This window comes from Cryptomeria japonica, unplaced genomic scaffold (assembly GCF_030272615.1).
Source record: "Cryptomeria japonica unplaced genomic scaffold, Sugi_1.0 HiC_scaffold_1619, whole genome shotgun sequence".
Classification (NCBI taxonomy): domain Eukaryota; kingdom Viridiplantae; phylum Streptophyta; class Pinopsida; order Cupressales; family Cupressaceae; genus Cryptomeria; species Cryptomeria japonica.
The window spans coordinates 8,447-25,190 of record NW_026729961.1 but is presented as its reverse complement, the minus strand read 5'-3'; the positions used below and the strand labels follow the sequence as shown (position 1 = coordinate 25,190).

General features: G+C 35.9%; 1 protein-coding gene across 1 annotated transcript; it reads right to left on the bottom strand.

Annotated features, from left to right (window-relative positions):
• Positions 1–3,713: 3,713 nt before the first annotated feature.
• LOC131873375 (phospholipase A1-Igamma3, chloroplastic-like) lies at positions 3,714–4,820 on the bottom strand. Its single transcript, XM_059216320.1, has one exon. The coding sequence runs from the start codon at positions 4,818–4,820 to the stop codon at positions 3,714–3,716; it is 1,107 nt and encodes a 368-aa protein (XP_059072303.1).
• Positions 4,821–16,744: the final 11,924 nt, after the last annotated feature.

The following is a 16,744-nucleotide window of genomic DNA, read 5'->3' as shown; positions in this document are numbered from 1 at the left end:
ATATAGAGTTATATGAATTGTAATTCTTAAGAACTCATTGAGACAAGAGGCAACTTCAAGTCTTAATCCTCATGAGGATGTTCCATAAGCTTCCGTTGGACCAATTCAACATCTTGCAATATAATTGTTCTACCTTAGACAAACATAATTCCAATTACATTAGCTTGATAAGAAAATTATCTAGAAATTGGAGACTCCAACTTTATTCCAATCATTAAGAGCCAAATTTCCACTTTTCTTTCTATAATTTCCTAGGTTGAATACACTTCATCAAATCACTGAAATATTTTGATAAGTGACCCACAATCTAATTTTCTTTAGATGCAATAATATACCAAGTTTGAATGTTTTCCAAAATGTCATGCAACTCAAGAAACTTTAATAGATGGTAGTCTCCCAACAAGTTGGCAAGACCACTAGCTCTAATACCTATGTAAGATACCACCTCAAATTTAGCAACTCTTTTTTTATAATTTTCCCCAATTTTAGAGAATTGTCATTAAGACAAATATTTTGCATGCATTTTATAGAAGAGTTTTCATATTGAGGTATTTGGTGATATTTTGTTGATTAGAAAGCAACATATATGTTGTTAGTGAACTTATTTCATGAGTACTTTATTTTGATATGTTTGTCTCTATATTTGTAACATATTGTATCGTTTAGTTAAAAAAAATCATATTTTCTAGTTCATGTTGTATCATTCAGTATGTTTGTTAGAAAGAAAGGTGTCACTCTAATGGATTACAAGCAAGTCTAGAATAAGACTGCCTAACTATATTTTCTACTGATATCCTATCTCATAAGGAGGAAATTGAGGATGAACTCTTGGTTTAGGTGTAGGAGAGGTTATAGTCAGGCAAAGGGAAGCAATTCTCCTTCAATCTCAATGGAAGATTAGTGCATTTACATGCTTTTATATTGCCATCTGAATGACTCTTTTCTTGGGGTTCTTTTTAAATTAGTTTTTGGGTGCTACGAGGCTCCATTTTTTAGTGCCATAGGATGTAATCATAGAATATGGCTGTTAAGGAATTCTATTTGGCTAATGTGAAGATTGTGGACAGGTTTACCACAAGCTAGGTATACATAGTTATTGAATCTTTTTATGTAGTTTTATTTCTCTTCATATGTAAGTCTTTGTGTCTGGAATATAATAGGGTATGAGATGCCATCATATGGCTGCAAGGAATATTTCTACTCTATTAGTGTTTTTTAGTGTGTATATTATAGTGTATTTGGATATTTTTATAAAAAATTAATATATATGCAATAATAATTTATCTATGTAATCTAGCAATTGTAGCTACAAATACTCATAGTTAATAGAGGATTTAATGCTATTAGAATATTGCATATTTTATATATAGTTTTGAAACATAATTTGCATGGAACTCATTTAATGTTGGTTTTGTTAATTGAACGTCATAGGCCTAGACATTGTGTACATCTAAACAAGGTGTTTTTGCTTGATCTATTAGGTCAGGAAAGCTAAGTGAAATATTACTCATAAATCTTGAATGCAACTTCTAGGAAGTTAATTCCAACTGATTGATGGGCATGGATCACTTGATAGTGTAGTGTAGTCGATTGCTTACAAATACAATTTCACACTCACTTTGGACCCACTTTGGACGTTATGTTCAGTTCATGTATGATTGTGCTTAGTTTCAGGAATGTTTTTGAATACTAGGTGCAATCCGCTACTCATGAGCGTTGTTCTCGTCTAAATTTTGCGCAGTTTGAGTTGTTGTTGGATAGTAGCTCTCGTGTCTCACAAATTTGTTCGAATCGCTCTATGAGTCCTTCAAAGGTGAAATCTAAATTCCATGAGGCATTCTGATAGTTTGATACTATCCCATAAGTTTTATAAATAGCGACATTTTAAAATACTCATATACATCTTGTGTATTTTTTAATTGTACTTCCAATAAGGTAACTGATTTATTTCTTAGTCCAACCTTTACTTTTATGGTTCTTCCTTCAAGTGGAGCTTGATACTCATTTTGCACAAAAAATAGACATTATAGTATGTAATATTTAAAGGGGAGGAGGATAGTGAATAGATCATTGTTTTATTTATATACATCCTACAATTTGCTACTCAAACACTAGCTTATTTCTATTTTAGGCTAACTTTTATGTATAAAAATCTGATTCGTTCTTAAATTTTTTATCCTACTAGAATTGAAACTTTTAGGGTCCTATTTCCAAAAGTCCTTTATGATCTCTAGGTTGAATTACGTTAACTTGAATCTTAGGAGGTTCAAGATTTGCTTCCCATTTTTTTTATTGTACTCCCATCCAAATAGAAGTGGATCTAAAATAAAGAACGTTTCCTTTTTAAAAACTCCATACATATTGAGTAATATTGCTAAGTATTGAAAAAATTCTATGGATAACAATCTATCTATGAGAAATTTGGTAAGCCGAAAGGGTTACTCATAATTGTGCAATATTATCATTGTATGTTGTTGTCTAAGGAACGAGTCCAAAAACCTAAAAAGTATTAGTAGATTTTGGAGATTGCATGTGTCCAAACCGAATCTATGGTCATCTTTAGCAAGTCCATGAAATTTCGTATGTAGGCTGATTGCAAAAATACTAGGCAAAAAGTGGCATTTTAATAAATGATTAAATATATAAGAAAGAAAGAGTACTTAAGAAATTATTGTCCAATAAAATTGGCTATTTGATATTGTATTATAGTTTCCTTGGATTATACATAATTGATTTCAAGGATTTGGTATTCAGCTCATGTAAAGATCCTAACTTAAAATCATACACTTGTCATTCACTATTTAATCAAAAAATGAAATCAAGAATAAAAAATGCATCCTTTATATTTTGTTGATAGTTGATAAGATTGATTGGTAAAGAAGGAAGCTCAATATTTTCACCATCACAATTTATTTCCTTATCAAGAAAGCTAACTTGATTCTTTGTAGTCCCTTATGTCTTCTTCAAGCTCTCATAAATTAAATGCAATACCTCCCCATCATGGGGAAGTTGCGGCATTACCATAGTAGCCTCCACAATAATTGTCACATCCCTAGACAATCATTGTTTTAGAATTATAACGTGTTGGATGTATACTTGTATAATCTTAAAGTATGGGTGCAATTGAGCGACAATAAAATGTGCTAGTGTAGAGCTATATATCTAGAAACCAAATATTTGGTAATCTCATAATTATAGATAGTATGGCATGCATACATGCAATCCTCAACTAAAGTTCTCGGTAGATTTAGATAGCACTAGAACATTCATATTGTCACTAATTCTGAGGATTAGAAAAAGATTTGAGAACTTACCCTTGTTGACTATTTTTACAAATTTTGTATGAAGGTATTTTGGACTACAACAGAGCTGAGGCGTATTATCTCTTGTTTAATAGCAATGTTCATAATTAAAATCAATACTGATTTACGCGTACTTTTATTATCTATCAGATTACTTATGACACGTGATTGTTTTCTATGACAATCAAAAGCTAATTTGTATCATCCACAGCTATGAACTCCTGCATAGTTGATTTCATTTCACGCTAAAGGTTAAGCTTTGAAGTTAAAAAATTTCAATAATGAATGTGACAACATGTTAAATATATACATCCAGATAAAAAGAATAATTCAATAACCAACACAGTTGTGGTGACATTGCGGCGCAGAACGTTGGACGTTGATGTCATCTGGAGTTGAGTGAGACATGAATTATTCCTCTTCTGATGGCTGCGTCCATTTGCCATCTGGACCTTTAACGAGGCCCTTGTTCTGTTCCTGCCACCATTTTGGAGGAATTTCATATTTCTCGCGCAATAAATCACAGCTCTTATTAACCAGAGCATGATCTCTTCCACTCCAAGAAAACGGCTGCTTACTTCCAACGTACCCGTCCAGTAAATGCAAGTAAAGCTCTAAATTATGAAAGTAGGCAAGATTATGGGTGTGCTGAATGAATGGAGAATTGTTGTGTAAAGGAAGCTCGACGCCAACATGAAAGTATGTCCACGGAAGCCAATGCAGCAATTTGCTGAGGCATCCCACGTTCTCGTTCATACAAACTCCGGGCACTTTGGGAACCAGGTCACGCTTGTTCACAAACCTCAGCACTTTCACTCCAATCTCCTCCACCCGTTTAGCAAACGCAAGATTTCCCACCCGGGGAGAGGCAAAAGCGAAGACGGTGACGGGAATTTGATGAAAATTATGCTTGGTGCAAAGCATTTGTTTGATATCATAAGCGCTCAAGGTTGCAAGAGCAGCTCCTAAGCTGTGTCCCGTAAATGTTATGCTTAAATTGTCCATCTCTTTTTCATAAACTTGAATCAATCGTTCTATCTCTGAGACTACCAAATCTCTGGTGCTGATGTTCACAGTGGCTCCTGCAGCGCCTTGACGGTGACGGACAGTTGAAGTATAGCAGCTCAGGAATCCTCTCTCAATTAGTACTCCATCCGCGAAATGATGCTCTTGGTTTTTGCCTGTCCTCTTGCATCTATAGGATAATCTTGTAGGTACAAGAATATCTCTCAGGTCTTCTATCCATTCTTCAGCAGTCTGAGTTCCTCTCCATGCAATCACTATGTCTCGTCGTCCAAGCCTTCTTATCTCATTTGGATCCGTGCAAACTGCAATAAAACCCAACCAAACACCTTGGTCTTTTGGTTTCTCACCAAAAACTTGATTTAACAGATTAGTATTGGCGTAAGCCTTCTTATCTCTCCATACGTCACATAGCTGAGGCTGCGTTGAGTTAGTTTGGGAACTGGGTAATAATACAGCATTATCTTCAAGCTGGGGCAATGGAAATACGGCCATTGATTGACTGATAGAAATTAAGGAATCAATCAAATAATTGTGTCTGATTTCTGGGATGTCAAACAATGATCGGCCAGACAAAGCGTTCGAGGATGAATACAAGGTTTAAGACGAGCACCTTATAAATAGAAAATCACGCACTACAATAGCAGACAATCACGCACCACAATAGCAGACAAAGTAGAATTTCAATCTTCCAACCTGAACTTCTTCTTGTTAACGAGAATTGGGCATATAAGGCTTTGACTTCCCTTGTTCTTCCCGCGTTGTTGTTTTCAAACCTAACGTTCAGACACTAGATTAATACTACAGTATTTATTCAAAGACTATAATCAGAAGGTGTCAAGCTCCCCCACACAGATTGCAATATATTTTTTCAGCCGCCTTCACATCATTTATCTCGTGAATTTCCATCGCCACACTCAGATTGTCTGGCCAGGGGTTCCTAACTTTCAAATTAGCAAAACCCATGACCGCTATTTCTTTGTATCAATGCAAACTGCGCATTTTCTAACATTTTAATATTTAAAAGGAAAGATCATAAATTTGTGTGTTAAGATCTTGTTTAGGTATAAAACTGGTATCAAAAAGTTTGACAGGGATTTCCTAATTTTCTTGAATGTAAAAGTGAATATTTTTCAAAGGGGCATTTGTAACTTGGGTAAGAACAAGCTATAAATAAACCAACAGAAATGTTGTTTATGTCAAGGTGTGGAAAGTAATAAAGGATGGACTCGGATCATGCATGGTTTTAAGATAGACACATCTCACATGACACATGATATAAAAAAGATCCTTTTCGCTCCATTTTATCTAGGTTGATGTCAAATTTTGTGATTTTATATGTTGAAATCACATATTTTGATTGTGGTGTTTTATGTTTTAAAAAACATGTCTATGTTTGGATATCTGTGTTTACATTTATTGATGAAGTATTTGAGATATTTATAAGAGAACTCCATTAATTCAGTTTTATATCTTCCTACACATCTATTATTCGTTAACCCAACTCTAGATTAGGATTTTCTAAAAAAATGTGAAAAAATATCTAACTACTTCAAGTCAAGTGTTAACCTTGTATCATTTGTCACTTTCTTTATAATTTTTAAAATCTTTGTGAGCTTAAAATCTCACGTCCTTGTGTATATAAACTAGTTTGGAGGGCTAAAATTGCAACAAGTTTTACATAGTGGGTCCAAGAATTTGCTAATTTACATGAAATTGATCGACAGTTGTTAGAAAATCAATCAAACATTGTGGCTCACCTTGAATTGCGAATAATATGGCAACTATATTTGACGGGTAGAAGTGTAGATCCCTTATGGATTTGTATTGACTTTATGGAATCATTGTATTTTTTTTCTAAGTGTATCCTTTTGCTTGTGAAATCCAATAGAGAGGTCTATTTTAAAATCGATTTGTTGATCGAAGGTCATCCCCAAACTTGCCATACTTAATACTTGCAAATGTGGTTGCAACTTTAGGTTTCCATCACTGATCATCTTGATTGCATTTTCAATCAAATAATTCATTTTTGCGGGATAGTAAATTATTCCTATAAAAATTGAAATACATATGAAAACTATTACGCCATGAATGTAAACTATAAAACTTTACCTTATGAAGTAGACATTGCAAATGAAGTTGAAACAATAATACCTATTTAAACATGTATAATTAATGTTGAAGATACAACATAGTTGTTTCCAAGATGAATTAATTTTTTGAAGTGTAATACATTTAGATAGGTTATACATATTATTTGAATAATACATGTCAATTTTCTTGTTTTGATGTTTTACAACAAGATAATGTCTTATGGAAGTTTACACTCTACATAATTAGAAAGAATGAATGGTGGTGAGTAAAAAGGGAGACAAAATATGAGCAATATTCTATACGACTTGTAAAATGCCAATAATCTAAAAATAACATTTATTTTTACAAACATAAATATAAATGTGGATTAGAATGAGTGAATTAAAGATTTTTTAGTTATTACTAAGCTAAAATATTATAATGAATTTATGTAAAATGGTAATAATTATTGATATAAACATATAGTTCCTATTATTGGTTTAGTTATGATTGATTAAAGCAAGATAGGCCTGGACCTCTTGCATAACCACTATAAAGAAGCTACTGGAAGACAAAGGACCAGAGGAGGTCATACGGGCCCCACTAGGTAAGGTTGAAGCCAAATTAAACTTATAAAGTCTTAGAATTAAACCCTGGTGAAGAGGGAGAGTGTTCTTGGAAACCACCGACTGAGATAAGGAGGAGCAAATCCATAATTTTTTTAAAAATTTAGCTCCTATTATTGGTGTAGTAAAAATATTAGTTAGAACTTTTATTATGTGCCAACAATTGTAAGTAATTCAAATGAAATGTGGGACGTAATTTGCAATTAATTAATTATTGCTAGTAGGTATGATCACTTGTAAATACATCTATCACTAATTGTTGGAGAACAGTAATAGAAATTTAAAATAGGAAGCAACTCAAGAAAAGAACAAAAACTTGAAATATAAAAAATAAAGTTATTATATTTTATTAATGTAAGCAGCTAGAGAGGTGGGAATGGCGGGAACAACTGGAGCGACTGGTTTGAATTCGAATGGAGTAGGAGCGGGAGCGGGAAGATTGGGTGATGAAGGTTCCGGAGGCTCCCACGTGATGTAATCCATGGGAGAAACAAAACCTAAAGCTTCTGATGGCAGTCTCAATGGGTTTTGGGATGGGGACACCTTGCCGGTACCAACAAAAGAAAAAACTGACTTTACTATTTTACCTTGTGGTGGGGAGGGTCCCCGAAAGTTTGTGGAGAATCTTAGGAATCCGGGATCTCTAGACTGCAACAGAAAATGGTCTACTTTATTTGGGTCAAACCTCAAATGCAAGGCTATTGCGCCTGTTCCCCATAAAGTGGACTTGAAGTTTGGTTCTTGTTCAATTTTTATTCCAGATTGTATCGTGGAAAAGAATATGGCTAATCTGGCCCCTGTCCTAGTTGGTAAGTTTATTGGCCCTCGACCTAATATTGAAGCTGTTAGGGATTCGGTGTCTCGTAAATGGAAGGGAAAGGGTCAAATTGATGTGGTTGCCATGTCTAATGGTTTTTTCTCCTTCTCCTTTGCCTGTGAGGAGGACCTTCGATCTTTCTTAGCGGGTGGTCCCTGGATGTTAGGCAAATCATCGTTGGCTCTCAAGAAATGGGAACTAGGCTTTAACCCAAAGGAATGGGAATGTAATGAGGCCCCTATTTGGGTGCGGCTACCAAATTTGCCTATGGAGTTCTAGGGCAAAGAAATCTTTGCTGGGATTGTTGGATGCTTTGGTGAGCTCCTTTCAGTTGACCCAGTGACCTCTACGAAGACGCGTCTAGTGTAAGCTAGAATCTATGTGAATGTTAAACAATCTGGTAATTTGCCAAAGGAGATTGGCCCCTTCTCTAAGCTGGGTAAATGGGTTTAGAAAGTCGAGTATGAATCTATTCCCTTTACTTGTTTCCATTGTAGAAAAGTTGGTCATTGGGCCACGGAATGCCCTTCTAAGCCTATGCCTAAGAGGAGTTAGAAGAAGAAAAATGAGACAAAGGGGGTGGATTTGGTGGAGCCTCCGTCCTTAGATCCCACTCCATGTATGGATGGAATGAATAATATCCCATGTGTTCAGGTTGGTCCGGATCCAAATCCTTCAAACCTAGATCCCTTGAATGAGGGGGGGGGATGCAGGGGGAAGTTTGAAGCCTGAGGAGATTTCTAATGGGGATAAGTCTATGACGGAGGTTCATAGGGTTAAGGATCCTTGCATCCACCTTGTTGTTGATGTTGGGAATTTATTGGATTCAAACATTACTGACGATGTGACCCAGGATGATGATAATCCAAATCTGTTTATTGAGGTAAAAACTAAGCACAAAAAAAGGAACTCCCCAAATGGTCATTTATTAACACTGGTTTCTAGTGGTGTTAAGACTAGAAACAAACAAAAGGCAGATTGTGGATCTGATTTGAGGGTAGTGGGGAGGCCTCCCAATGCGATTAGTAGAGACAACAATAGTCGGTATTCCATTGTTTATGGAGTCCAAATAACACTACAAGACATGGGGATTGGTTCCCCCCATCCAGTCAAATGAAAGTCATTTCATGGAATATTAGGGGATTGAATCATTCCCACAAACATGATCTTCTATCCAACCTAGTTAGAGATCACAAGCCGGATATATTCTTGTTCAAGAAACCAAAATGCCTGGTTGTAGAGTGGAAAAGATCAAATTGGTTATTTTTAGAGAGTGTGGAACTAGTTGTGCTAATGCTAATGGGGCTTAGGGTGGTACTGCCACTTTGTGCAATCCTAGATGGCTTTTGGGTAAGGTTGTCTTTACTTCTCCTAATCACATTGCCACTAGATTTACTAGTCTATTTGATGGATCATCTTGGATCATTTCTAATATCTATGGTCCAAATGGGAAAAACGCTATAAAAATGCTCAGGTCCTCTATTATTAATGCTAGAATGGCTTTCCCAAATGGGAAATGGATTCTATTGGGGGATTTTAATACCCCATTATCTAGTATGGAAAAGGCTGATGGGATGCTTGTTTTGGAAGAAAGTAGGGAGGACTTGGTGGATATGATTAACTCTCTGTGTTTGTTAGACCTTAATCTCCTTGGAGCTAAATTCACTTGTTCCAACAGGAGAAGTGGGGGGGGCCTCATCCAAGTCAGACTGGATAGAGGTATTATTTCTCCTGAGTGGATTCATAATGCTTCTTGTAGATTAAATGTGTTGTCCAGAATTGGGTCTAATCATTTCCTGATTTTTCTGAGTATATCCCCTTTGACTGGGAGGAAGGCCTTCCCCTTAAGGTTTGAGAAGATGTGGCTTTTAGCTCTGGATATTTATGACAATATTTCTAAATGGTGGAATGTTGAAATTCAGGGAACTATAATGTTTAGAGTGGCTAATAAACTAGCCAATATTATTTCCAATATCCAACTCTGGAATAAAGTTTCCTTCAGCAATATTTTTTAGATAAAAGAAAACCTTAAGAAAGATTTGGATGATGTACAGTCTCAGATTCAAGATGTGGGGTATGATCCTATGGTTATGGATAAAGAAGTTGAGTTACTTACCAAGATTCATGATATCATCTCTAAGGAGGAGGAATTCTGGAATCAAAGGTCCAAAGATTTATGGCTCAAATCTGGTCACAAAAACATGAAGTTTTCACATATGACTATCCTCAAACATAGGGCCTCAAACACAATCAATAAAATTTTAGTGGATCATGGCTGGATTGATAAGCATGAGGAGTTAAACTAGGAAGCCATTATATATTTTTCCACTCTTCTTTCGGATGATGGCTGTCAGGATGTTAATGCTCAAGATGAGATCCTGTCGAAGTTTAGATGTACTCTTTTCCCAAGACATGAATAAGGAGCTAACCATAATCCCATCTCATGATGAGGTTAGAGCTACAGACTTTTCCTGTGAAGGTAATAAAGTTCTTGGCCCTAACGGTTTCCCTATGTTCTTTTTTCAAACTTTTTGGCAGATTATTGGTTCGAATGTTGTGGATGCTGCTAGAGAGTTCTTTGGTTCCTGATCTCTTCTTAAGGAACTGAATGCTACCTTTTTTTGTCCTGATCCCTAAGAAACCTGATGCCTATTCCTTTCAGGACTTTAGACCCATTAGTTTATGTAACTCAATCTATAAAATCTTTACCAAGATCATTGTGTTTAGGCTTAAAAATTTTCTGCATTCTTTGATTTCGAAGCATCAGAATGGTTTCGTACCTGGTAGACAGATTTTGGATTCTATTATTGTTGTCCATGAGAATATCCATTCTTTAAGAAATCGGGCTTCTTGTTGAAGTTGGATCTTCTCAAATCTTATGATCAGGTCAATTGGATTTTTTTGTTTAAAGTGCTTCAATCCTTTGGTTTTGGTAACCATTTCATCTAGCTTGTCAATCAGTGTGTTACCACTCCCAAATTTTAGGTTTTGGTCAATGGTTCGATGTCTATTTGTTTTTGGCGTCATGGGGTATTAGACAAGGGGATCCTTTCTCCCCGTTTCTCTTTATTCTGATGAGTGAAGCTTTCGAAAAAACTATCCAGAGAGATGTTAGGAAGAGCAATTTGAGGGGTTTACAACCTTCTTCCCAAGCTACTATTTTCTCCCACCATCAATTTGTTGATGATACACTACTGATGGGGGAAAGGTTGATTAAAGAAGCAAATACTATTAAAGCTATCCTAGATACTTATGAGAAAGGATCGGGGAAAAAAGTCTGTCTGTCTAAAAGCTCCATTTTCTTCATGAATACTTCTGAGAATAGAAAAATGAAGATTGCCAATATTTTGGGCTGCAAAATGGGTGTTCTCCCTTATTCATATTTGGGTCTGCCCTTGTGTGTGGGACCTACCTCGGACTCCTTCTGGTCTAGTCTGATTGATAGATTTCAAATGAAGCTGGCTGGTTGGAAAGGAGCTTTGTTAAGCCAAGCGGGTAAACTTCAATTAATTAAGGCTTTTCTTCAAAACCTTCCCGTGTATGCTATGAGTCTATTTAAAATTGTGGCCAAATTTGCTGATAGAATGAAAGTATACAAAAGAAATTGCTTTGGTCAGGTTCTAAATCCAAGAGTAGGCTTCATTTGTTCACCTGGGATCAGGTTTGTTTGCCTAGAAATAGAGGAGGCCTGGATATCAGACATCTAGGAGACTTTAATAGAGGTTTAATGGCTAAGTAGCTATGGAGATGTTTAAAGGAGAACAATGAATTGATCGATATTTTCAAGGACTAATACCAAATTCCTGATTTCCAAAGAATGTTGGAAAATTATTCCCTCCTGACTTCTGTCTCTCATATTTGGAATAATTTCTTCAGATCCTCTTTCATTATTTCTCAGGGAAGCCAATGGGTTCTAGAAAATGGTAGAAATATAAGGTTTTGGGATGATTGGTGGACAGGAGAGGGGCCTTTGTCTAATTCAGTGTGGGCTTCATAATTCAAAGAGAAATGCATTAATCTCATTGCAACTTGGGTTGCAAATTATATGAGTAATGGAGTTTGGGTGGACCTCAGAACCTTGGATGCTTCTTTGGCTGCTTTGTACTCTTGGCTGAACCTGATCATCATTCCATCCTCTGGTGGAAGATGTGGCTATATGGAATGGTTCTACCTCGGGGCATTTTTTGGTGGCAGATGCTTTCTGAATCATCACCAAGTCTTTTTCTCCTCCCCCCTTTTGGGCTGGAGCTTGGAATAAACTCTCAATTCCTAAAGTTAATATATTCTTCTGGTTATTCATGCAAAATAAGATCTCTACCATTGATAATCTCTATAAACGTGGGATCCCCATCAGTAATAGATGTTTTTTATGTAAAGAAGAAGCAAAAAATGTTGATCATCTGCTCTTACATTGCTCCTATGCTAGGGACATCTAGGCCTTCTTTTTCAACCCGTGGAATATTATTTGGGTCCCCCCCTGATTCTATTCAGAACTTTTGGTTCCAATGGAAGTACCCTTATGACAACCATGCGATTGGTATTCTATGGAACTTATCCCTACCTCATATTTCTTGGGGTTTGTGGAAGGAAATAAATAATAAGGTTTTCAAAGATATGGAGTCCATTGCTCTTGTGGTGGCTATTAGAATAAGGAATGCTATTAAGGATAATTTTCTTAGTTACTATCCTGGTGGGAAAAATGATCCTGGACTCTTGAGTCTAGCCAGGAGTAATGGGATACTATCAAGCGGTGGTAGATATGCTAGAATATATCTATCTCTATTTATAAAATTAAACATACCAAAGAGAATGTTTCTTGGAATCTATCCCTTCCGGGGTGGATCAAAATTAATATCGACGGGGTGGCCAAAGGAAATCCTGGGATGACTGGCTATGGGGGAGTGGCGAGGAACCATTTGGCTTCTCTAGTCTCTACGGTGGTGCTCCCTTTTGGGCACCACAACTAATGATTTTGTGGAGGCCAATGCCTTCTACATAGGACTACGCATGGCGAGCAAGGAGGGGTTCAAACGGGTCTGGCTGGAAAGTGACTCGCTTAACATTGTCAAATGCATTAAGGGATGTACGGTGCCTAGGTGGACTATTTCAAACTTAATCAAGGATTGCCTTGAAATGATAGCCGACCTGCAGTATTTCAAGATATCACACGTTTTTCGAGAAGGAAAAAACCTGCAAATCATTTGGCCAACTTGGAGGTGGGTAACGTGGTGGTTAAATGGTGGAGAGGAGAGGAAAATTTCCTGAAAACTCTGTGCGACCTTGCAAGAAATGATGTCAAGATCTTCGGCCTTTCCAATGAAGTTAATAATGAAAGATTATGATGGAATGGGAACCGTTGGGGTGGTAGTTCGAATTATTACCACTTTGAGAAGTTTTAGAACTTTCAGTTTTCCCTATTTCTGGTTTGCTTTCCTCCTAGTTTTTTTGGAGCCTTGTCGTCTAATTTGCTCAAGCTACAGAATGGGAGGTGAAAAGAATAGATTTGAACCCACAACCTATGATAAGTGGCAGAAGAATAAGGAGGCTCGGGAGGAAATTTCTGATAGCGGGATGGTGCCCTTTTTGGAGAGACTGCATGGTCATTCTGCCATTGTTACAGAAAGCTTTGTTAAAGGTTGGAAGAAGGGTGTGCTATCTGTCTTTGGTGCGGAGTTTCAAGTCAATGAAAACCTGGATGCCACTGTTACTGGTCTAGATATGAAAGGCATAAAATTCTATAGAGACAAGAAGTTGGGTGAGGAGGCTATTGATTCCTTTTATGATAAGGAAAAGGAAAGACAAAGGGTTACGAAAATGGCAGACGATGCCTGTAATAGGAAAGAGTTGATTTCCTTCTAGGCTAATATGACATAATTCATCATGAGGTACATCACCTTGGATGGTAGATATGCTAGCATTTTATAACATCATTTTAATATCTTAAATCATTTTAGGCATCGTAGATTTATTTCCATACCTTTTTATTTGGTTTCATCCTTGGAGAATAGTTTAGTTAAACATTTTGAAAAAAAGGATAACCCTGTGATTCATGAAGGCCTTATCTTGTTGATTATGGAATACACCCAAGATCATGAAGTGAAACCCTCCCCCAAGGATAGAACCCACATTTCCTCCTCTAACCCTGATGTGCAGTTGGTCTCTGACACGAAGATGGATGAGGATGATAGTGGTACTGCCATGGATTGGTGTGATATCAAGGATACGAAGGACCCTGAGTATAGACCAAAGAAAGAAGGGGAGCAGAAAGTAAGTTCAAATCTGGCAGCAGGAAAATGCAAGACCTGGAACCACCCACCAAAAAGATAACAATATTAACCAAATATAGTGAATCCAAGGTCCTAGACCACGAGATTAGGTTGGACATCCCTATCAATGTGGATGATGAAAAATAGGGGTTTGTGAATAAGGAAAATAAAAGTGATAAAAAGGAGGAGAGGGTGCTGGGAAATCTGGTTTTGGAGACTACTAGAAGTCGGGAGAACCAATGAAGGTGGGTGGATAAGGATATTGGATCCCTAAAAGATCTGATTAAAGGAATTGTTGAGACTTTCATAGAATTTTGTGGGCCCAATAAACTGAGAAGATCATGAGTATGATCCAGAAAATTTATCAGGATGTGGAAACTATGAAGGTTGACCATGAGTGCAAAATTGAGAAGCTGGAAGAGGATGTGAGTGAGATCAAGGAAAACCTGAACAATCTGGTTGAAATCAGTAGTCAGGTGATGAACAATAGTGCTGATGGTTTGAAAAAAATTAATTTCATGATGACTGATTATAGAACTAGGACCATCGCCTTAGAGGGTGGATAGAGCGTTGTTGGTGGGAAGACACTCTCAGGTCCTTGCACTAGAACAAGGAGCCGAAGCCAGGACTTCGGAACCTCCAGATTCATCATGGAGGATTTGGAAAAAATTAATAAGAGGATTATTCAGAAAAAAACTGAATTGATGCACTCTCTTAGTTGATTGCTTTTCCCTATTTTTTGTTTCAGCTATTTTGTTTTTTTGGCATTCGATCTGTGTGGGGTTTGTCCCCTGTTTGTCTTAGTTTTACTGTCTAATTGGCTGCTGGCCTTGGTCTGTAATACTCTGGGTTTCAGGTCCCTATAAAACCAGTTTATCTTCATAAAAAACAATTGTAGCTACAACTATTCATGCTAAATGGAAACCTTAAAACTATTATAATATTATATACTATATACATAGTTTTGAAGCATAAGTTTGTTACATGTTATTCAAGTAAATCTTAAACACAAGTTCAATGTAAGGAGAACTTCCTTTTCCATACTACTCATCAGCATGATTTTCTCATAGGAAAGTGTAATTTAGAAAACCAAATTTTCATAAGTTGTACGCAGATCATTTAGTGTTTCTTCCATCAATTGAACTTCACAGGCCTACACATTGTGTAATCCAAACAAGTTTTTTTTTTCTTGTTTTATTAGGTCAAGGCAAATAAGTGAAACATTACTCATAAAATATTGAATTCTTAATTTATTTATTCAATTGATTGATGGGGATGAGTCACTTGATAGTGTAGTGTAGTAGATTGTACACCTTTTTTATCGCTCACATTAGACCCACTTTGGTGGTTATATCTAGTTAATAGCCGATTGTGCTTAGTTTAGGGACCTTTTCCAAAAACTAGGTGGAATCCCCTTCTCACGACCTCTCTTCTAGCCTACATTTTTTTCTAAAAGGGTGTCTAGAGCCCCTTTCCTTTGACTATAGCACCTAATGGACCTATCCAAGCATTTTGGCCCCAAATTTTGAATTACAACGGTCAACTTCATAAGTAGCGATAAAGAAATCCTTGATATCGTCCTTCCCTAAAAGTAACCAGGACAACTTTATTTTTCTATAAAATGGATAGAGTAATCATGACAAATTTATAGCCATATTAATAAATATGATAGACATAAGCGTAATCTAGAAAAAAATTCATTACTTACAAGAATGCTTAAATGCATATGTAACATAAAATATTTTCTTACAATTAATGATTATCTAAGGCAATTGGAAAAATTTAAGTTGCAATGGTAAAGACGATGTAAATATAGAAAGACATACATGTACCTGACAATTATTTTGGAATTATATGCTGGAATTTTTTGGTTGAGATAAAGTTGATCTCATGGTTAAAGAAAAAGTGCCAAGGATAGTGAAAATAATATCACATTAAAATAGGAGACTTGGTTAAAGGTAGCTTTAAACTATTAAGGTAGGAAACTTCAACATTTTTCATAAATTAAATGAACTCTTCAATCACAATAATTCACATTCAGTTATTGAATAAGCTTGAGAATTAGAATAAATGATGGGTTTATAATTCAAATCATCCATATTATAAAAGAAACTCAAATTTTTATTTTTACTACACACCAAAATAGGATTAAAGTGATAACTTTAAAGTTAAAGGGTGTAAAGTATAGATCATTAAACTTGTATTATGATTGAAAAAATTAATTACAATATTTGTTTGAATTTAGTTAGAATAAATAATGGGTGTGTTATTTAAATCATCCATATTATAGAAACAACTGAAATGTCTCATTCTATTGCACACAACATAGGGTTAAAGCGAGAAATTTAATGTGAAAGGGTTTAAAGTATAGATTGAGAAACTTGTATTATGACTAAAAAAAAGTTATATAAAGTTAACTTATAACATCTCTTGATGAAACATAAGAGAAAACAATGTAAGACTTTGATGAAATAAGTTAAACAACTTCCAACAATTTATTTATGTGAAAGGGGTCATACAAGTTCAGTTCCTGGTAAACCACATAGGGAACTACAATAATACCATACTACGTATGATTCATATGGTTTTGAAATGCACAAGGGATAATAGGAGCATTGCCCTCTCAATAATAATCAT

What these genes read in the sequence shown, in the direction of transcription:
- LOC131873375 (XM_059216320.1), bottom strand. Translation starts at nt 4,820, where the DNA reads ATGGCCGTATTTCCATTGCCCCAGCTTGAAGATAATGCTGTATTATTA.